General features: G+C 35.9%; 1 protein-coding gene across 2 annotated transcripts in view; it reads left to right on the forward strand.

Annotated features, from left to right (window-relative positions):
• LOC125649961 (pecanex-like protein 1) overlaps nucleotides 1-22283 on the forward strand; it is a 45756-nt gene that overhangs the window by 21323 nt on the left and 2150 nt on the right. The window contains exons 19-37 of one of the 2 annotated variants that reach the window (XM_056166427.1): nucleotides 871-967; nucleotides 1618-1716; nucleotides 3758-3908; nucleotides 4227-4362; nucleotides 5820-5997; nucleotides 6139-6247; nucleotides 8646-8775; nucleotides 8986-9044; nucleotides 9216-9431; nucleotides 10012-10071; nucleotides 13725-13918; nucleotides 14087-14317; nucleotides 14769-14878; nucleotides 18559-18706; nucleotides 19588-19739; nucleotides 20169-20253; nucleotides 20951-21225; nucleotides 21645-21751; nucleotides 22071-22252. In XM_056166427.1, the coding sequence (XP_056022402.1) occupies nucleotides 871-967; nucleotides 1618-1716; nucleotides 3758-3908; nucleotides 4227-4362; nucleotides 5820-5997; nucleotides 6139-6247; nucleotides 8646-8775; nucleotides 8986-9044; nucleotides 9216-9431; nucleotides 10012-10071; nucleotides 13725-13918; nucleotides 14087-14317; nucleotides 14769-14878; nucleotides 18559-18706; nucleotides 19588-19739; nucleotides 20169-20253; nucleotides 20951-21225; nucleotides 21645-21751; nucleotides 22071-22252 (2719 nt within the window). The remainder of the gene's footprint in view (nucleotides 1-870; nucleotides 968-1617; nucleotides 1717-3757; nucleotides 3909-4226; nucleotides 4363-5819; nucleotides 5998-6138; nucleotides 6248-8645; nucleotides 8776-8985; nucleotides 9045-9215; nucleotides 9432-10011; nucleotides 10072-13724; nucleotides 13919-14086; nucleotides 14318-14768; nucleotides 14879-18558; nucleotides 18707-19587; nucleotides 19740-20168; nucleotides 20254-20950; nucleotides 21226-21644; nucleotides 21752-22070; nucleotides 22253-22283) is intronic. The other variant, XM_056166428.1, reaches the window with a different exon arrangement.

A 22283-nucleotide genomic window follows, 5' to 3' on the forward strand; every position in this document is an offset into this window, starting at 1 on the left:
ATCCTAGTGTTCTCTGGTAAGTTAAATAGTCGCTCGGCCAGCAATCCCAGAGGTCTCTGGTAAGCTAAATAGTCACTTGACCAGAGATCCCAGAGGTCTCTGGTAAGCTAAATAGTCACTCGGCCAGAGATCCCAGAGTTCTCTGGTAAGCTAAATAGTCACTTGGCCAGAGATCCAAGAGTTCTCTGGTAAGCTAAATAGTCACTTGGCCAGAGGTCTCTGGTAAGCTAAATAGTCGCTCGGACAGCAATCCCAGAGTTCTCTGGTAAGCTAAATAGTCATTCGGCCAGCAATCCCAGAGGTCTCTAGTAAGCTAAATAGTCGGCCAGAGATCCCAGAGTTCTCTGGTAAGCTAAATAGTCACTCGGCCAGAGATCCCAGAATTCTCTGGTAAGCTAAATAGTCACTCGGCCAGAGATCCCAGAGTTCTCTGGTAAGCTAAATAGTCACTCGGCCAGCAATCCCAGAGGTCTCTGGTAAGCTAAATAGTCACTCGGCCAGAGATCCCAGAGTTCTCTGGTAAGCTAAATAGTCACTCGGCCAGCAATCCCAGAGGTCTCTGGTAAGCTAAATAGTCACTCGGCCAGAGATCCCAGAGTTCTCTGGTAAGCTAAATAGTCACTCGGCCAGAGATCCCAGAGTTCTCTGGTAAGCTAAATAGTCACTCGGCCAGAGATCCCAGAGTTCTCTGGTAAGCTAAATAGTCACTCGGACAGCAATCCCAGAGTTCTCTGGTAAGCTAAATCTTGTATTTTTATTAGTTGATCAGCCAACGATCTCAGAGTCCTCTGGTAAGCTAAATCTCGTATTTCATTAATTTCTGCAACATTGTTTATTTTGATTGTTTATGGTTTTGTTATGAATTTACAGGATGCTGATTAGGGATTTCATCTGGGACAAGGAAGTCCCCGAGTCTGGGGAAGAAGAATTGGTGGATCCACTGCCAGAGAAGCTCAAACATTGTGTGGTGAGTTTATACTCTCAATCTGTACTCAAACAGTGTGTGGTGAGTTTATACTCTCAATCTGTACTCAAACATTGTGTGGTGAGTCTGTACTCAAACAGTGTGTGGTGAGTTAATACTCTTAATCTGTACTCAAACATTGTGTGGTGAGTTTATACTCTCAATCTGTACTCAAACATTGTGTGGTGAGTCTGTACTCAAACAGTGTGTGGTGAGTTTATACTCTCAATCTGTACTCAAACATTGTGTGGTGAGTTTGTACTCAAACAGTGTGTGGTGAGTTTATACTCTCAATCTGTACTCAAACAATGTGTGGTGAGTTTATACTCTCAATCTGTACTCAAACAGTGTATGGTGAGTTTATACTCTCAGTTTGTACTCAAACAGTGTGTGGTGAGTTTATACTCTCAATCTGTAGTCAACAGTGTTTGGTGAGTTCACATTATTGGAGAATCTGTTCTATAGAAATCAATGTGTAGGCCCCCGCCACCATCCCCTTCAAAGAAAAATAAAATAGTGGAATGAGTAATATTTCTAAGTAGAAATCTTTTAGTGAACTGAATCTCTAAGACCAGTTTTAATTTCTATAAGTACTATGGGATATTATGAATGATGAGGTTAAATTTTTACTGTTTCTCTTTATATGATTTCAGAGTGAACGTCTCCAATCAGACTTACTAGTCGGTGTGTTCATCCTCATCATCGTGTTCGCAGTTCATGTTAGTACGGTGTTCAGTAGCCCAGTCTTACAGGTATGATGTCTACAGCATCATGTTCATGTTAGTATGGTGTTCAGTAGTCCTGTCTTACAGGTATGATATCTACAGCATCATGTTCATGTTAGTACAGTGTTCAGTAGCCCAGTCTTACAGGTATGATATCTACAGCATCATGTTCATGTTAGTATGGTGTTCAGTAGTCCTGTCTTACAGGTATTGTATTTACAGCATTGAATATTTACGAGGACTGTTCGATATGTAGTGTGTATTGTACGATATGTAATGTGTATTGTACGATATCTCAAAAGCATTCGACTGAAATAGTGAAATGAACATTACATCCCTTCAAAGTATTCTCCACGGTTTGAAATACATAATTTCAATCTCTGAATCCATTTCTAAAATGTGTCACGGTACGCTGATTTAGGTATACCTCTGAGGCACTGACTGGTGGCTGAGTTAGGGCTTGTCGGGACTTGTAACGACGACCATATAAGAACTTTTAAGTTTTGGATAAAGGAAAAAGTAACATCTCAGTAATACCAACCTGTAACACTTTTGCCCTTCGATACCGGAATTTGTATGGCTATACCATCACATGAGAAGAATATGCAATAAAGAACCTTCTTTGTGCTTATGGTTCTTTTTGCAACTACAGACCTTCTGCCGTGTTTAGTTAGCCATATTTTGTTTCCAATTTTTCTTACTGGTTCGAAATAGTAAACCCATGTTTCGACACCAATAACAATGTTTGCAAATTGTCTGTCTTTGATTGAATTTGGGAAACATTTTCAGCAATTGCTTAGCAGTTTGTACTCGTACCCATTTTTGGTCATTTGTCAATATATGCGGTATCCATTTGGCAGAAATCTTTCGTACTTTCAAAATACGCTTCAAAATGAAATGCACCCACGATAGCGATATGCCAACAGCTTTCTCAATATCACGAATCATGTATCTGCCATCACTTTCAATTATTTCCCTGACTTTTGAGACATTTGCCTTGCCTGTTACAGTCACAGGTCGGCCAGATTTTGCTGCATCTTTGACGGACTCTGTGCCAGTCAGAAATTTCTTTCTCCACCTACGAACTGTCTCATAAGATACGTTATCAGACTATTGACTTCCCCCAATTCAGTAAAAATCTGCATTACCGAATGACCAAGTTTTGTGCGAACTTTTATATAAACTCTAATTTCTTCAATATTCTCAACCCATTTCTCAACCATTTTTACAACAGTGGTCAACGACTGGCTCTATTGAAATGACTATAAGTTTAAAATTATGTGGAGCTGAAGGCCTGTGTTTATACCATTGGAAAGGTATTGAATGGAGCTATTCAAGAGTATCATCAACCATGAAATCGTGCAAAGTGTTATCACACTGTGGTACAATACACATTACATATCTAACAGCCCTCGTACCTCTCAGTATGTAATAGATATGGAAAAAAAGTTACATTTCCTGTGGAATTTGCTGGGAATAACGACGCTTTGTACTGTTTTATTTTACAGCTGGTGTTGAGTGACATGTTTTGTTTTACAGCTGGTATTGAGTGACATCATGTTTGATTTTACGGCCGGTGTTGAGTGACATCATGTTTGATTTTACAGCCGGTGTTGAGTGACATCATGTTTTATTCTACAGCCGGTGTTGAGTGACATCATGTTTTATTTTACAGCCGGTGTTGAGTGACATCATGTTTTATTCTACAGCCGGTGTTGAGTGACATGTTTTATTTTACAGCCGGTGTTGAGTGACATCATGTTTTATTCTACAGCCGGTGTTGAGTGAGATTATGTTTTATTCTACAGCCGGTGTTGAGTGACATCATGTTTTATTCTACAGCCGGTGTTGAGTGACATGTTTTATTTTACAGCCGGTGTTGAGTGACATCATGTTTGATTTTACAGCCGGTGTTGAGTGACATGTTTTGTTTTACAGCCGGTGTTGAGTGACATGTTTGATTTTACAGCCGGTGTTGAGTGACATCATGTTTTATTTTACAGCTGGTGTTGAGTGACATCATGTTTTGTTTTACAGCCGGTGTTGAGTGACATGTTTTATTTTACAGCCGGTGTTGAGTGACATCATGTACTACACAGGGGCAGGATTCGGTTTCCTGGTCCACTATCTGATTCCGATGGTCAGGAAGGAGATGCCCTGGCTCTGTTGTTCTCACCCCATGCTCTCTAACAGGGAACGTAACCTGTTCGAAGTCACAGGTAAAATGTGTATTAACGTAAAGTCACAGGTAAAATCACCACAAAGTCTCGGGTAAAATGTCTATTAACACTTGAAGTCACAGGTAAAATTTTCAGTAACTTTTGTCTCTCTGTCTTAGGGGGCAAACCTACCACAGAAGTCGTGAATATTTTGTTTAAGAATAAATTCACGCAGCAGATTAGATAATTTATTTTCATTTGGTTGTCAAAATGTAAGAATATTTTGTGGCAAGTTTATTGTGGTATTTCATCGTTCCATTTAAACAATCACAAACACTCTAAATGTAATGATGTATAAACAATATTGTAATGTTTCAGTGGCGCCGGAGATCATGTGGTTTGAGAAGATGTACGTGTGGCTGAGGTTCTTTGAACGGAATATCTTGTATCCAGCTATTATTCTGTGTGCCTTGACACAATCCACCACTGACATTATTTGTAAATTTGGCGTCTAGTAAGTCAACTTAGATATTTCCCTAGTTGTTAAAGGGACTGGTTCACGATATTTGATAAAAAATATTTTTCATTTTTGATGTTAAACATTAGAAATATAGCTCATTTAATGTTGACAGCCAAAATTTTGACCTTCTGAATGCAAGAATAAATGTAATATTTTAGCCTTAAATATGTGTTATGTAAACAAAGACTCGAGTCTTTTTATGTAAATAAACAAACAAGTGAACTATTGATTTTGTAATATAATGCATCTTAATTTTGCATAGTCACAAATTTTAACTTTTAGATGACACATTTCACCCCAAAAATGCTTGAAATGTGAGATATGATAATACTTAGATCGATATCCATTTCTTTTGAAAAAATCGTAAGCAATAGAATACCGCAATCTTTGTTTAAAAAACAAATAATAAACTCTCTAAAATGAGCTTCTGTGATGATGTATCACCTTAATTTTCATGTGAAATCTTTCAAACACATTAGACAGTAGATTTTGATCATTAAAAGTGAAAAACAAAATTTTGGGTAAAATCGTGAATCAGTCCCTTTAAACTTGATAAATTATCATTCATTAAAAATGTCCATATTTTAGATATAATTTTTCAGTTCGATATGCTACATGTAAAATGATGATACAGCAATTTGTTTGGTACATATTATGAGGATTTTCCTGGTGCAAAATCACATTTATATAATCCTTAAATGTCAATAAACTTATCAGAATATAAAATCACATTTATATAATCCTTAAATGTCAATAAACTTATCAGAATATAAGGCCAATTCAACTTAATTAATAGTAGATTATCATCTGGGTCACAAAAAAATATGAGGCGGGTAGGAGGATTTTATTTTTTAATTTTTATTTCCCGAGGGAAAACAATTAATGACAAAAGGCATCACACAAAGTGTTAATCAAGTTTTCATTAAAAAAAAACCTTGGTAGAAGATATAAAACCAACATTCGGTGACTTTCATTCACTCATGTCACTGGGGAAACAAGTTTGTTTGAAATCGTAATTTTTGTGAAAATAAAAAAATTGACGCGGGCCCGTTTTTGAGGGGCAGGCGGGGATGATAATCTATCAATGAATTTAATTGGCCTAATTGCAGATTGCCACTCATGATTTTTGTTTGATCATTGATTGACATGGCAGTTTTTTGTTTGATCACTGATTGACATGGCAGTTTTTTGTTTGATCACTGATTGACATGGTAGTTTTTTGTTTGATCACTGATTGACATGGTAGTTTTTTGTTTGATCACTGATTGACATGGTAGTTTTTTGTTTGATCACTGATTGACATGGCAGTTTTTTGTTTAAATCACTGATTGACATGCCAGTTTTTTGTTTAAATCACTGATTGACATGGCAGTTTTTTGTTTAAATCACTGATTGACATGGCAGTTTTTTGTTAAATCACTGATTGACATGACAGTCTTGTTTTTTGTTAGCGTTGGGCCAGTCATCCTTGTCCTGTGTGCCGTGAAGCTGCTGCGGTTTGCCTTCTGTAACACATCCAAACAGTACCTCATCATCACCTTCACTGTCCTATTCTTCAAATATGACTACCGGAATGCATCAGAGACCTTCCTCGTCGACTATTTCATCGTCTCCATTCTCCTTTCCAAGGTAAGGCGTTGCAGACAGGTTGACATTTTTGTAATGAATTGCATATATATATGTATTGTCTTCCGTGTAATTCAGAATATTGGCAGTTGCTTTATGGTTTGAATGAGATGTAATGATTTCTGTTATGAATGATCCTTTCAGTTCTGTGATCTGATGCTGAAGATGAAGTTTATCATCACGTATATCGCTCCGTGGCAGATCACCTGGGGCTCAGCTTTTCATGCCTTCGCTCAGCCATTCAGTGTTCCTCGTATCCTTTTGTCACTAGCACTGATAGTCAAAGTACTGATAGTCAAAATACTGATAGTCAAAGTAACAATAGTCAAAGTACTGATAGTCAAAGTTGTGAAAGGCAAAGTAACTATAGTCAAAGTACCAATTGTCAAAGTACATATAGTCAAAGTACTGATAGTCAATGTATTGATAGTTTAAATACTGATATTCAAAGTACTGATAGTCTAATTAATGATAGTCAAAATAATGTTAGTCAAATTACTCATAGTGAAAGTACCGATAATCAAAGTACTGATAGTTTAAGTACTGATAGTCATAGTATTGATAGTCAAAGTACCAATAGTCAAAGTCACTCACTCACTCACTGGATACTGTTTGTGATAGTTATCACATCAGTGCCGCTATGGTATCCCTCCATGTCACACGGTCTTTGGCTATATTTTCAGCCTCCTGATATGTTAGGCCCGCAGTTGTAAAGTTTCTTGCCAGCGTGTCTCGCCATCTCTGCCGTTGTCGTCCTTGTTTTCATCTGCCTCCGACTGATGTAGGGTCCCACTCGTACATTCGCTTAGGGAATCTTTCGTCTCCCATCCTCGACATGTGACCAAACCATCAAAGTACTGATAGTTAAAGTTCTGAAAGGCAAAGTATGATAGGCAAAGTAACTATAGTCAAATTACTGATTGTCAAAGTACTGAGAGTCAAAGTACTGAGAGTCAAAGTAATGTTAGTTAAAATACTCATAGTGAAAGTACCAATAATCAAAGTACTGATAAACAAAGTACTGATAGTTAAAGCACTGATAGTCTAAGTACTGATATTTAAAGTAATGATAATCAAAGTAATGATAGTCAATGTATTGGTAGTCAAAGTACTGATAGTCAAAATATTGATAGTCAAAGTTCTGATAGTGGAAGTACTGATAGTGAATTTACTGATAGTCAGAGAACTGATAGTCAATGCACCAATAGTCAAAGTACTCATAGTCAAAGTACTAATAGTCAAAGTACTGATAGTATTAGCTGCAATAATGTAGCCCTATCCAATTTTTTTTTATTCTGACGTTTTCGGGATAGGGCTACAATTCCATAGGATCTCCGTAATGGTGCAAAATAATTTTATGAATAACCGATAATAAACTCTGTGTATTAGTCCCAAATGTTGTTTACACCAAAAGGAGTACCAACTTTGTGCTCGGGCATGTCTAATAAAGGTGTTTTTCATTAAATATAATGTACAGCATGCAAAATTCTTCGTCTGCTCCGCCATGCTTGTTATCGCGAGATCTCGTAGGTGGATCTAATGAAAAACCTAAGCATTGACAATCAGCGCGAAAATGTAGTTACTTGAGCCACTTCGACAAAGAAAGGAAAATCATATTGTTGCAGAAAGAATTTACACTCTGCTGTTCGGTTTTTAACTTGATATTAAATTCAAACCTTTTCAATACCGACGAAATAGCTTTCACCTCCATACTTGTCGATTGATGTATCTACTACCTTATATGGCATATGCAAATGAATTGACAATCGGAAGTTGAAACTTCAGAACATCAAACATGGCGCACAAATATGAATCGAGAAATTGGAATTTATCGAAATTGTTGAAAACGGTAGAATAGAGCCTCACAAATCTTAAGTTGCAGGTTGTAAATTTATATATTGACTAAGGAAAATAGAATATCATTTTATTTACGTAAAGAAAGTCAGGAAATGTTTAGAATGAGCGCAAATGTTGCGGGAGTGAATCACTCCCACATTTACACCATTACGGAGATCCTAAGGAGTTGTAGCCCTCTCCCTAAAAAAAAAAAAAAAAAAAAAAAGAAATCAGAGAGGGCTACATTATTGCAGCTATGATAGTATATGTACTGAGAGTCAAAGTTCTGATAGACAAAGTACCGATAGTCTAAGTTCTGATAGGCAAAGTACCAATAGTCAAAGTACTGTTAGGTTAAGTATTGATAGGTAAACAGGCAAAGTACTGATGGGAATGTACTGATAGTCTAAGTACCAATAGTCAAAGTACTGATAGGCAAACAGGCAAAGTACTAATAGTTTAGGTACTAACAAAGTACTGATAGGTTGAGAAAGATCATATCATGAAACAAACAACAAAGTACATATTTTATTTTAGAGGAAGGTTAGCTGTCCATGAATTTAGGAACCAACAAAATTTGATGCACAGGAAATGAAATGAATCTTTGATAAGTACTTTACAGTTATAAATCCTAAAAACTACTTGTATATGTGTACAGATGTAACCTACAATTTTGTCTGACATACTGTACATATATATGTCAGTGGTAAAAATAAAGAAAAGTAATGTGGAGAAACCAACTAGATCCATATGATATTGTAATAAAAACAATCCATGGCAGTTTTTTATTTGTTGTTTCCTTAACTGTTGGCCAGATTCTGCGATGCTGTTTGTTCAAGCTGCCGTATCGTCTTTTTTCTCGACGCCACTCAATCCTTTCCTTGGGAGTGCCATCTTTATCACATCATATGTTCGTCCAATCAAATTTTGGGAAAAGGATTACAAGTAGGTGACATCTTTCGAACAGTTGGGAGAATTTGGACAGATGATGTAAACCGTATCTATTAATTAAGTAGGATCAAGATTTGAAATAAACACATTGATAAGATACCAGTTTATATAATATAACACATTGGTAATATACCAGTTTATATAATATTTAGTAAAACATTGATAAGATATGAATTTATGTAATGTTAGCCTTTTTTCTTCCAGTACGAAGAGAGTGGATCATTCCAACACCAGATTATCATCACAACTAGAATGTAACCCAGGTAACAAGACCCTCAGTTTAAGTCTGTCATTCAGATTCTGTCAGTGTTTTTCTACGAGTGTTCATTGATGGTGTTACATTGCTATCTTTGAACAGGTGTTCATTGATCATGTTACATTGCTGTCTTTGAACAGGTGTTCATTGATAGTGTTACATTGCTGTCTTTGAACAGGTGCTGATGACAACAACCTGAACTCTATATTTTATGAACACCTGACACGATCCTTGCAGCACAGTCTATGTGGAGACCTGATGCTGGGACGTTGGGGGAATGTGGAGCAGGGAGACTGCTTCATCATGGCTTCTGACTACCTCAATGCCCTGGTACACATCACGGAGATGGGCAATGGTCTAGTCACATTCCAACTGCGGGGCCTAGAATTCAGAGGTCAGTTTAACATGCACTGGCTTGGAGGTTATAAAACTTTTGTATGAAGACTGTGTGATCCATTTCATCCCCTGTCATAGCACCAGGCCTGGAGGTTATAAAACTTTTTGGAGCATGTTTTCATACTCAAACTGTGCTCTAAAGTGTACTCATATCAAAAGTGAAGGTTATAAAACTTTTATAAAATCATTCTCATACTCAAATGGAGTACATGCTCAAGATTTTGAGTATGCTTCAGAGCTTCTTCAGAGTTGTACTCAAAACAAACATGGCTGAGTTTGGGTATGGTAAACATTTTATAGCCAGGCTTGGTCAATCAATTTTGCTCCACTGATAAACCAGAATTCAAATTCATTATCAAAGTTGTGCAAACTTTGTTTAAATTCACTATGAATGAATATTGATAATCAATTTGATGTCACTAGAAAGATATTTGGTTATTCTTAGACAATGTGTAACTGCCAGGAACTTAGCAACTGTGCAAAAATAAATAGGAGTGAATTATTCTGATTGTGCTGATGTAATGTTGAATTAATCTTTTGAAGCTAAGCACAGCTGTATAGTGTTTCAATGCTTGTAGGAACCTACTGTCAACAACGAGAAGTGGAAGCCATTACAGAGGGCGTGAAAGATAATGAAGGTAGGGTTTTCTCTGATGATCAATGTTCGTGATTTATGTGTAGATATCAGCCTGCTTTTAAAGTATGTAGTAAATGGACTGGTTGACAGTTATATTAAGATAAGTCATGTCTGTACAGCCATACATGTTTTCTGCACAGTTTTTGCTTACAAGTATAGAATGGATATTTGCTGTGTATCATTCCTTTTAGAAATATTACATAGCACCTTTGAGCGTACATAGTGTATGAAAAGGGTGCTATATAATCTTGGCTGAGATTCGGCTTGGCTGAATATATTTGGACTGACGCCTTCACCGAATCTCGGAGCAGTCCTTCATAATTCATGTCTGGAAATTTACTTTCAGCTTCAGTAGGTTCTAGCAATTAATGTACACTTTGGTGACACTGCTGTTCACTTCAAATCAGTTAGTTGACTATTAAACCAAATCTGAATAACTATTAATGCTGTATTACTTACCGTATAAGTATGTAAATTTCATCACTAATTTTTCCGTTCAAATGAAGACTTCTATGGCGCTATATTTTATCTCCCAAAATTGAAGAGTTCCTATAGATTGTTTTTTAAATTAGCGAAGTGCAACTAGGTATGTAGAGATACAATATATCAGTAACTAGATAAAGCAGACTATAGGAACTCTTCAATCCCAGGAGATAAAATATTGTGCCATGGAAGTCTTCATTTGAACGAAAAATTTAGTGCCTATTTTCATTTTTATACCTAGACGGTAAGCAATACAAAATTAATAGTGATAGAGAGTTAGTTTGATAGTCAAATCACTTATTTGAAGCGAACAGCAGTGTCACCTAAGTGCACATTAATTGCTAGAACTGGCCGAAGCTGAAAGTAAATTTCCAGACATGAATTATGAAGGACTGCTCCGAGATTCGGTGAAGGCGTTAGTCCAAATATTCAACCAAGCCGAATCTCAAACCGAGATTATGTGCTATATAAATAAGGTATTATTATTTACTGTGTCCATCCATTCTTACAAGAGTTATGCCCCTTTATGTACATTTGGTTTTAATTCAAGAGGTACATGGTTTGTACATCAAACTCCCCTCACAGTTCTCGAGCTAAGATGTTGTCATTTCACACATTAATTGTATGGGTATTTAGGATGTTGTCATTTCACACACTAATTGTATGGGTATTTAGGATGTTGTCATTTCACACATTAATTGTTTGGGTATTTAGGATGTTGTCATTTCACACATTAATTGTTTGGGTATTTAGGATGTTGTCATTTCACATACTAATTGTATGGGTATTTAGGATGTCATTTCACATACTAATTGTATGGGTATTTAGGATGTTGTCATTTCACACACTAATTGTATGGGTATTTAGGATGTTGTCATTTCACATACTAATTGTTTGGGTATTTAGGATGATGTCATTTCACACATTAATTGTATGGGTATTTAGGATGTTGTCATTTCACACACTAATTGTTTGGGTATTTAGGATGTTGTCATTTCACACATTAATTGTTTGGGTATTTAGGATGTACCTGTTGCTTGGATTTTCGATTTTCTTTCAATTCAGGGTGAGAAAAACAAATTTTCACAACCACTCACCACTGATCGGAGTAAGATATTATGACCACTCATCCCTATAATGATTTTAATTGTCTTGTAATGTTTTCGTGTTTTACTCGGATAAAGATGGACTGTGCTTGGACTTGCATTTTTCATTCTTTGTTTTCAATCATGCAAGACATTCATGTACTCTGTCATGAATAAATTGACAGTTTGAGTCATTAATCAACATCTGAATCGCATAGTGGGGAACCTGCATGTCACAACGTCTTTCAATTAAAATAAAAGTAATCGAATGTTTACTTCTTCGACAGCTTTCAAAGTTGCAAAGGGACGTTTTGTGATACACATCAACATGGAATCTTTATCAGTCCCATTCCTGTCATGTTTTAAATTGCTATTCATCGTATGCTTGTATGATTAAAAGTACCAACAAAAATATTTAAAACATCAACTAATTCATTACAGTGAAACTTCTCCAAACCGACCCCTCCGAAAACCGGTTCTCCCTGAATATCGTCCTATTTTCAAAGTCCCGGCAGAAAACTTAACATTTCCTTACAAAGAGAGTCTAACAAAACCGGCCAACCCTGAAAACCGGACATCGACACCTTTTTAAAGTACATTTTATAACAAGCATGTGTAATTTACCCTTATAATACCAGCCACTTTTTGAAGACAAGAACATTTTGGCCAGAGGGTGATCAAGATGGGCCAGGTGTGCAAATTGACTGGCCAGGTGGGAAATTATTGACTGGAGGTGTGAAAAACACAAGTGACCTCTATAATTTCTATTGTTTACCTGTGATGTCAAGGGTGTTAAATGACCCTTCCAAATTTTGTACAAAATGTAAAAAAAACAAAAAAAAAACAACAGGAACATATTGAATAAAAACAGTATCAGACGCCATATTGTTGCACCATACTATCGTATGGATATAAGCGGTAGTTGATAAAGAACAAACCCATGACTGTTAATGATAATTATTAAAAGATAAATTAATTTTCTTTGTTTCCATAGACTTAAAATTCCTAGGAAATATTAAAATTACGATTTCATATTTACTACCGGTACTGTACTTTTCAAAACCTTCAAAACATATTTGTTAATGATATAAGTGATGAATGTAAACAGTTTTTATAGGTAAGAGGAATTCCAATAGTATACACCTCTGTGTTTTCTTTAGGTATCCTGTTATATATTTTCAGTTTAAAATTAGATGATTTCAGCGAGAATATTTCTTATTATTCATAATTACCTGTAGGTACAAGCGGACTAATTTGATCTCCACCGATAATTGATCAGAGATCACCAGAACAAAGTGAACAGTACCTACTTTGTTAATATTGAGATAAAATGTCTCTAAATGTTAAATTCTCGGTAAACCGGCCACCCCTCTAAACTGGCTGTTATTTTTCGGTCCAAGAGGTTTAGAGAAGTTTTACTGTATTTACTTTGCTTTTGAAGTTTAACACAATAAGAATGTTTAAAAGAGTTATCTGAATATTGTCTAATGTTCATAAACCTCCTAGATGGTGACATATTACTGAGGTAGTTACTCTATTTACTGATAATGTGCACACAGGGAAAGTAGTTTTCAGTGAGAACATTGTTTAAAAAAATGAATTTTCAAATAAAAGTATATTCAGTTACAGAAAATTTGAACTCGTCCAGGATGAGAAGACGTTTCATGTGTCCATTATGAGCAGACGAGTGCTTTTTGCACACGCTGTTTGATTTTTTAAAAACTTGCAGATTGTTGAACTTGGTCCCTTTTTTGGAAATCTTTAAAAGTAGGTTACTTGTTCAAGGTTTAAGGATCATTGAATGATTCAAAGGTATTGTAGATGTGTATTAAATATGTATATGTTGCAAACACTTTGCACCTTTTGATTGGTGCAGTACAAACTGTTTCCCATACTGTTTTTGGGTTCTGTTGTTTTGCTGAATTTTCTGTGATGCAGATGTTTAAAAGCAAAAAGTATCAAGCTGGAGTGTCCTTTACAAATCTATTAAAGCAGCATCTGAGGAATTAGTTAAGGATGTTGGTGATGGCGGGGTCAGAGCTATGAAATTCATTATTTGGCACTGATATAGTGGTCGTTATTTTAGGTTTCTGCTGCTGTGAGCCAGGGCACCTTCCCCACTTCCTGTCTCTGAACGCAGCATTCAATCAGCGGTGGTTGGCGTGGGAGGTAGTGGTCACTAAGTATGTGCTGGAAGGGTACAGTATTTCTGACAACAGTGCTGCCACCATGGTGCAGGGCTTTGATGCTCGTAGAATTCTCCTTAATTATTATGTCATGGTGAGTACTCTCCTACTGCCAGTCCCCAGAATACAGTAGTATCGAAATTTAAACTCTCATGTGTACCGAAATTCCTTTGTATGTATAGTGTAATACTATTATCCAAATAAATTCCTGAATGATTGGTGTATAAGCTATTTGTGATTACTTCTGTTACTTGTATTGTAGAGTATTATTTATTACACGGTGCGATCCCCTCGTCTTGAGACATGGCTCTTTAACGATGCTATCCTGGAGACACTACATTCAACAGAGGAAGAAGAATTTGTGGATGTGGACCCTATTTTTACCCAGCCCACGGATGACGACTACGACCCCAAACTGAAGGGCGTGTCACGTAACAAGTTCTGTAGTGTTTTCCTGGAGTGGATTCAGTACTGTGCTACTAGAAGAGATAAGGTGGGATTGACTGGGATTAACGTGATGTAGTGTAAAAGCTAGGTTATTTCACTAGTGAGATTATTACAATAAATAGGTTATCATGATAGTCGGATTATTACAATATCTAGGTTATTACAATGGTCAGATCAATACAATAACTAGGTTATTACAATAGTCAGGGATTCGTTTTACAAAAGAACTTGCGACTTAAGACCAACTTTACATCCTGAAAGTTTCTAGTTTATTGTAAGATCATTCACTCCAACTGCAAAATATTCTTTAAAAATGTTGAAAATTAAGCCTCAGAAAAGTTTTACTTCATTCATATAAAGTAATAACTGTGCAATACAAAATTAAAAACTTTCGACTTTGTCGTAAGTTGTTTTGTTAATTGGGCCCCTGGTTATTACTGTAAGAAAGTTTAATCACAAGGATTATGAAGGTATTATGATAGATGTTTCTGTTTCAGTCGATCGACAGTGGGAAGAATTCGTCTCTGGTCTCACTGTGCCTGTGTTTGGGACTCCTGGGTCGGAGGGCTCTGGGCACGGCAGCTCACAACAACACCACAGCAGCAGGGTACGCAAACATCAACACAACTCTCCATTATAATTATCTCAGTCTGTAAACATCAATACAGCTCTCCGTTATAATTATCTCTGTCTGTAAACATCAATACAGCTCTCCGTTATAATTATCTCTGTCTGTAAACATCAATACAGCTCTCCGTTATAATTATATCAGTCTGTAAACATCAACACAACTCTCCATTATAATTATCTCAGTCTGTAAACATCAATACAGCTCTCCATTATAATTATCTCAGTCTGTAAACATCAATACAGCTCTCCGTTATAATTATCTCAGTCTGTAAACATCAACACAGCTCTCCATTATAATTATCTCAGTCTGTAAACATCAACACAGCTCTCCATTCTAATTATCTCAGTCTGTAAACATCAATACAGCTCTCCATTATAATTATCTCTGTCTGTAAACATCAATACAGCTCTCCGTTATAATTATCTCAGTCTGTAAACATCAACACAGCTCTCCATTCTAATTATCTCAGTCTGTAAATATCAATACAGCTCTCCATTATAATTATCTCAGTCTGTAAACATCAATACAGCTCTCCATTATAATTATCTCTGTCTGCAAACATCAACACAGCTCTCCGTTATAAATATCACAGCTCTCCGTTATAAATATCTCAGTCTGTAAACATCAACACAGCTCTCCGTTATAATTATCTCTGTCTGTAAACATCAATACAGCTCTCCATTATAATTATCTCAGTCTGTAAACATCAACACAGCTCTCCATTCTAATTATCTCAGTCTGTAAACATCAACACAGCTCTCCATTATAATTATCTCAGTCTGTAAACATCAATACAGCTCTCCATTATAATTATCTCAGTCTGTAAACATCAACACAACTCTCCATTATAATTATCTCAGTCTGTAAACATCAACACAGCTCTCCATTATAATTATCTCAGTCTGTAAACATCAATACAGCTCTCCATTATAATTATCTCAGTCTGCAAACATCAATACAGCTCTCCATTGTAATTATCTCAGTCTGTAAACATCAACACAACTCTCCATTATAATTATCTCAGTCTGTAAACATCAATACAGCTCTCCATTATAATTATCTCTGTCTGTAAACATCAATACAGCTCTCCATTATAATTATCTCAGTCTGTAAACATCAATACAGCTCTCCATTATAATTATCTCAGTCTGTAAACATCAACACAGCTCTCCATTATAATTATCTCAGTCTGCAAACATCAACACAGCTCTCCGTTATAAATATCTCAGTCTGTAAACATCAACACAGCTCTCCGTTATAATTCTGTCTGTAAACATCAATACAGCTCTCCATTATAATTATCTCAGTCTGTAAACATCAACACAGCTCTCCATTATAATTATCTCAGTCTGTAAACATCAACACAACTCTCCATTATAATTATCTCAGTCTGTAAATATCAATACAGCTCTCCATTATAATTATCTCAGTCTGTAAACATCAATACAGCTCTCCATTATAATTATCTCAGTCTGCAAACATCAACACAGCTCTCCGTTATAAATATCTCAGTCTGTAAACATCAACACAGCTCTCCGTTATAATTATCTCAGTCTGTAAACATCAATACAGCTCTCCATTATAATTATCTCAGTCTGTAAACATCAACACAACTCTCCATTATAATTATCTCAGTCTGCAAACATCAACACAGCTCTCCATTATAATTATCTCAGTCTGTAAACATCAATACAGCTCTCCATTATAATTATCTCAGTCTGCAAACATCAATACAGCTCTCCATTATAATTATCTCAGTCTGTAAACATCAACACAACTCTCCATTCTAATTATTCCAGTCTGCAAACATCAATACAGCTCTCCATTATAATTATCTCTGTCTGTAAACATCAATACAGCTCTCCGTTATAATTATCTCAGTCTGTAAACATCAATACAGCTCTCCATTATAAATATCTCAGTCTGTAAACATCAACACAGCTCTCCATTATAATTATGTATTTGCAAACATCAACACAGCTCTCCATTATAATTATGTATCTGCAAACATCAACACAGCTCTCCATTATAATTATCTCAGTCTGTAAACATCAATACAGCTCTCCATTATACAGTGGAACCCCGTTATTACGTTTTCCATTTTGTCACGATAAAATAACGTAATAACGGGGGCAACGTAATAAACGTTCCCAGTGAAATCCATTAAAAATATCATTTGGAAATTGTATATCGTCCGTTGGTACTCCGTGAAGGGGTGTGTGAATATATGTTTACTGTTTCTTTGTTTAAAAGACTATGATACTTTGTTTTATTTACATCTTATCTTTAATGTCCGTAATTCTTCATGTTCTTATCCCTTTTCTTTATTTCTGGTGTAGGATTCATAAGGATGTTTTGATAAACGTTGCTTTTCTGCATTCGTTTGGACCGCCATTTTGTTCAACTTTAAAACAATGCGTTCATGTAACTTTCTCTCAATAACTCGTTCCGGTTCGTATTCAACATTCGTATTAAAAAAAATATAACAAAACATTGTTTTTATTAAGTTCGCGAATTACACAATACACAACGCAATAAAAAAAAATCCCATCCAAAAAACAACAAAACTATACACACAAAACGCACACGATACCCAACACTTACACACTTTTCTCACCAATGATAAACACGGAGAACAATTTAAGCGCAATCCACATTAAAAAAATATAATGATGCATGAAGATTTCATTTACAACGCTAAATGATGGCACTAAAATCACGTGCGCATCAGGGGATTTTAGAATATTCACAGAGGTAAATGCCGTGCACGAATCGGCCGATAACACAAGACAGTTTGGTCGGTGTATGTATGGACGAGATTTACGAACACCTAAGCTGCATGTCCAAACAACGGACAATTTTTTAATTAGTCACCTCTGTCCAAGAAGTTACCCAAGCGGTTTTAACATTGCTACGATAAATCTTGTCTTTCATGTTTGGTACCAAAGCTGTCCGTAAATAGAGTTTTAATAACGAAGGTAATCACACAATGCTGAACACGCAGGTAGTTGAGAAATTATTTCTTTGATTATCAAAATATGAAAAATGAAGTAACTTTCATAGAGTACAATTTCTAAATAAACATTATTTAATTGTTTATCACTGGCTTCGATACGGGGTATTCACCTGTATTGATGTCGCTAGATCTATCGAAGCGTGATAAGTCAAGCGTCTCTAATCCCCAAACAGACCAGGAAATTTACGTGGTGACTGCCTCAGGCAGTCAAGGTGTGAATGGCTTATTATTTTGAGAATCACTATTGAATAATTAGGGGTTTATTACGTTTTCGTCGGAATTTTTACAACGTAATACCGAGTCCCGGCATCTTAGGACAACGTAATAACGAGGTCTATTTTATATAGGTTTGTTAAGAAATGGTTTTGTGCTTTGAAATTCCAACGTAATATGCGGACTAACGTATTAAAGGGGGAACGTAATAACGGGGTTCCACTGTAATTATCTCAGTCTGTAAACATCAACACAGCTCTCCATTATAATTATGTATTTGCAAACATCAACACAGCTCTCCGTTATAATTATCTCAGTCTGTAAACATCAATACAGCTCTCCATTATAATTATCTCAGTCTGTAAACATCAACACAGCTCTCCATTATAATTATCAATGTTTGTGTTTAACTTTTGCCGTATTTCAGAGCGGAGTTTTTCCTGTATGGATTACATGCCTTGTTTAAGGGAGATTTCAGGATTACCTCCCCTCATGATGAATGGGTCTTTGCTGATATGGAGTTACTCAGAAGAGTTGTTGCCCCTGCTATCAGAATGGCCCTCAAACTTCATCAGGTTTGATATAATTTTTTGATTCCTTCAATTTTATTTCAGCATAGCAATAATAACCCGGCTCTAAATGATATGTATATCTACATTAGCCAATATTGTCGCTTATATCTGTTTACTTAAAAAGTGATGTTTTAGTTCTCAAGGAAAAATAAATATTCCACCATGGGTACAAACTAACTACCTTATTCTTTGTACAGAAGTGTTCCATCCATGTGTACAAGACCTTATTGTGTATAAAATACCCCATCATGTGTACAAAATACCTCATCATGTGTACAAAATACCACATTGTGTGTACAAAATACCTCATCATGTGTACAAAATACCTCATTGTGTGTACAAAAAGCCTCATTGTGTGTACAAAATACCTCATCATGTGTACAAATTACCTCATGTGTACAAAATACCTCATTGTGTGTACAAAATACCTCATCATGTGTACAAAACTGATGAGTATATTCCTTCTCGTTTCTAGGATTACTATCTGTTTAATAATGAGTATCTTCTTGTTTCTAGGATTACTCTCTGTTTAATGACGAGTATCTTTTCGTTTTTAGGATTACTATCTGTTTAATAATGAGTATCTTCTCGTTTCTAGGATTACTATCTGTTTAATGACGAGTATCTTCTCATTTCTAGGATTACTATCTGTTCCATGACGAGTATCTTCTCATTTCTAGGATTGCTATCTGTTAAATGACGAGTATTTTCTCGTTTCTAGGATTGCTATATGTTTAATGACGAGTATCTTCTCATTTCTAGATTGCTATCTGTTTAATGACGAGTATCTTCTCGTTTCTAGGATTATTATATGTTTAATAATGAGTATCTTCTCGTTTTTAGGATTACTATATCTTTAATAATGAGTATCTTCTCGTTTCTAGGATTACTATCTGTTTACTGATGAGTATGAAGACCATGAGACACTGTATAATGCAATTGGTAATTATGAACAAACTCTAGTCATTTCACATGAGACGGATCCGCAGTGGAGGAATGCTGTGCTTTCCAACACACCCTCCCTGCTAGCTCTAAGGTATGCCACAACAATTTAACAAAATGTGATCTTTATCTTCATTTGCATGTTCTTAAAACATTCTATTGTAATATTTTGACTGTACATTCTATTGTAATATTTTGACTGTACATTATATTGTAATATTCTGACTGTACATTCTATTGTAATATTTTGACTGTACATTCTATTGTAACATTCTGACTGTACATTCTATTGTAATATTTTGACTGTACATTTTATTGTAATATTCTGACTGTACATTCTATTGTAATATTCTGACTATACATTCTATTGTAATATTCTGACTGTACATTCTATTATAATCTTTTGTCTGTACATTCTATTGTAATATTTTGACTGTACATTCTATTGTAATCTTTTGACTGTGCATTGTGCTAGAAATATCAGAGAGTAACAGAGATGTTATTAAAACTATCTGTGTTTCAGGCCTGTGTTTGCAGACACCGAGATCTCTGACAAATACAAAATCATCATGCTCAACAAAAAATTCCTCTCCTTCCGAGTAGTCAAGGTAATGGTAGGGTAGTTAGTCAAGTTAACTGTAGGGTAGTCAAAGTAACAGTAGAGTAGTCATGGTAACAGTACAGTAGTCAAGGTAACAATACAGTAGTCAAGTTAACGGTAGAGTAGTCAAGGTGATGATGCAGTAGTCAAGGTAACAGTACAATAGTCAAGGTAACAGTACAGTAGTCAAGGTAACCGTACAGTAGTCAAGGTAACAGTACAGTAGTCAAGGTAATGGTACAGTAGTCAAGATAATGGTACAGTAGTCAAGGTAACAGTTTAGTAGTCAAGGTAACGGTACAGTAGTCAAGGTAACAGTACAGTAGTCAAGGTAATGATAGTAGTCAAGGTAACTGCTACCAGTAGAGGTATGGTATTGTTTGTTGATCTTGTTTTAATACTTGATAAATTGGAGTTACATTATGTCTGTCATTCTGTCTGAAAGGGGATCTGATTTCTGTATATTTATAGACTAATCTGGATTCTGTAAGGGAACTTTGATTTCTGTATATATAGATAAATCGGGAGTGTGTAAGGGGATCTGATTTCTGTATATACATGTATAAATAAATCGGGAGTGTGTAAGGAGATCTGATTTCTGTATATACATGTATAAATAAATCGGGAGTGTGTAAGGGGATCTGATTTCTGTATGTATAGATAAATCAGAAATGTGTAAGGGAATCTGATTTCTGTATATTCAGGTAAATCGGGAGTGTGTCAGAGGATTATGGGCGGGGCAGCAACAAGAATTGATTTATCTACGCAATCGTAACCCAGAAAGAGGCAGCATTCAGAATGCCAAGCAGGCACTTCGTAACATGATTAACTCCTCCTGTGACCAGCCAATCGGGTATCCCATCTATGTGTCGCCCCTAACAACGTCTTACTCCTCCACTCATACGCAGCTGGCCTCTATTATTGGCGGTGAATTCATTTTAGCCAATGTCAAAAAGTTCTTCAAAAACACCTGGATCAGGTACAGTAATTAAGTTTATACACAATTTACAGGTAGACACTTATATACAATGTACATGTAGATGTCTATTTTTGCTTCAGAGAAAAGTTTTTAATCAATGAAAAAATAAGAATTAAAAACTTTTCTGACTTATAGCTAACGGTAAAGTGTGCAGGATTGTTTGTAGGAAATAATAAAACATGTATAAAGGAAAAGGAAATACAACTATATTAAAATTGCATTGTTGAGGGGACTTTTTTAGAAGTTTGAATTACGAGAAAATGGCAGTTGTGGACAATAAGATGGTTTGGTGGTAGGAATTTGTTAAGAAATGTCTGTCTACAATAAGATGGTTGATTTGTAAGAAATGCCTGTTTACAATAAGAAATTGCAATGGATATACATGCAGGTTACATTAGAACTAATTTTTTTTTTTGTAGGATGCGTCAGAGATGTGGGGCCACTTGTACAGGAAGCAGTGCCAGTTGCCCTGACGATTTACCGTACACTGTGACCTGCTCACACACGGGGGCAGCCATGACATTAGGTAACAAAATCTTCACTCTGGGCTGCTTCACAAAAATGACCTTGATCAAAATTTACGTACACTCTAGTTTCTTCATAATTCAATTTCATCACAAAGATTTCTGAAGGAGCAAGGAAAGTATATCTATAAACTAATGAAAGTTGCATTCTCACAAATGACAAAGCAATCCTAGGGCGATGGTAACAAAGAAAAAAATAGTGTCAGACTTTTCTTCAAATAGGCTCCTGACCTTTATTTTGTGAAAACAGAACATAACATACATTAATGTTAGCAAGAAAAATGGAACAATGTTGACAATCTGGTTTTTATGTAAATCCAGGCAACCGGTCTGTTTTATCAACACCCACTAATCAGCAGGACATTGGTCTCCAGACTCTGGGTAACCGAGGAAGCCTGGTCTCCACAGCCAGTTCTGCTAGTAAACCAAACGCTCTGGTGACCCTGGCAGGATTCATTACTGAAACAACCTCCAACAAAGAGACACTTACACATAAAGTCAGGGTAAGTCATTAGTGAATAAGGTCAAGGTCAT

This window comes from Ostrea edulis, chromosome 5 (assembly GCF_947568905.1).
Source record: "Ostrea edulis chromosome 5, xbOstEdul1.1, whole genome shotgun sequence".
NCBI classification, from domain to species: Eukaryota; Metazoa; Mollusca; class Bivalvia; order Ostreida; family Ostreidae; genus Ostrea; species Ostrea edulis.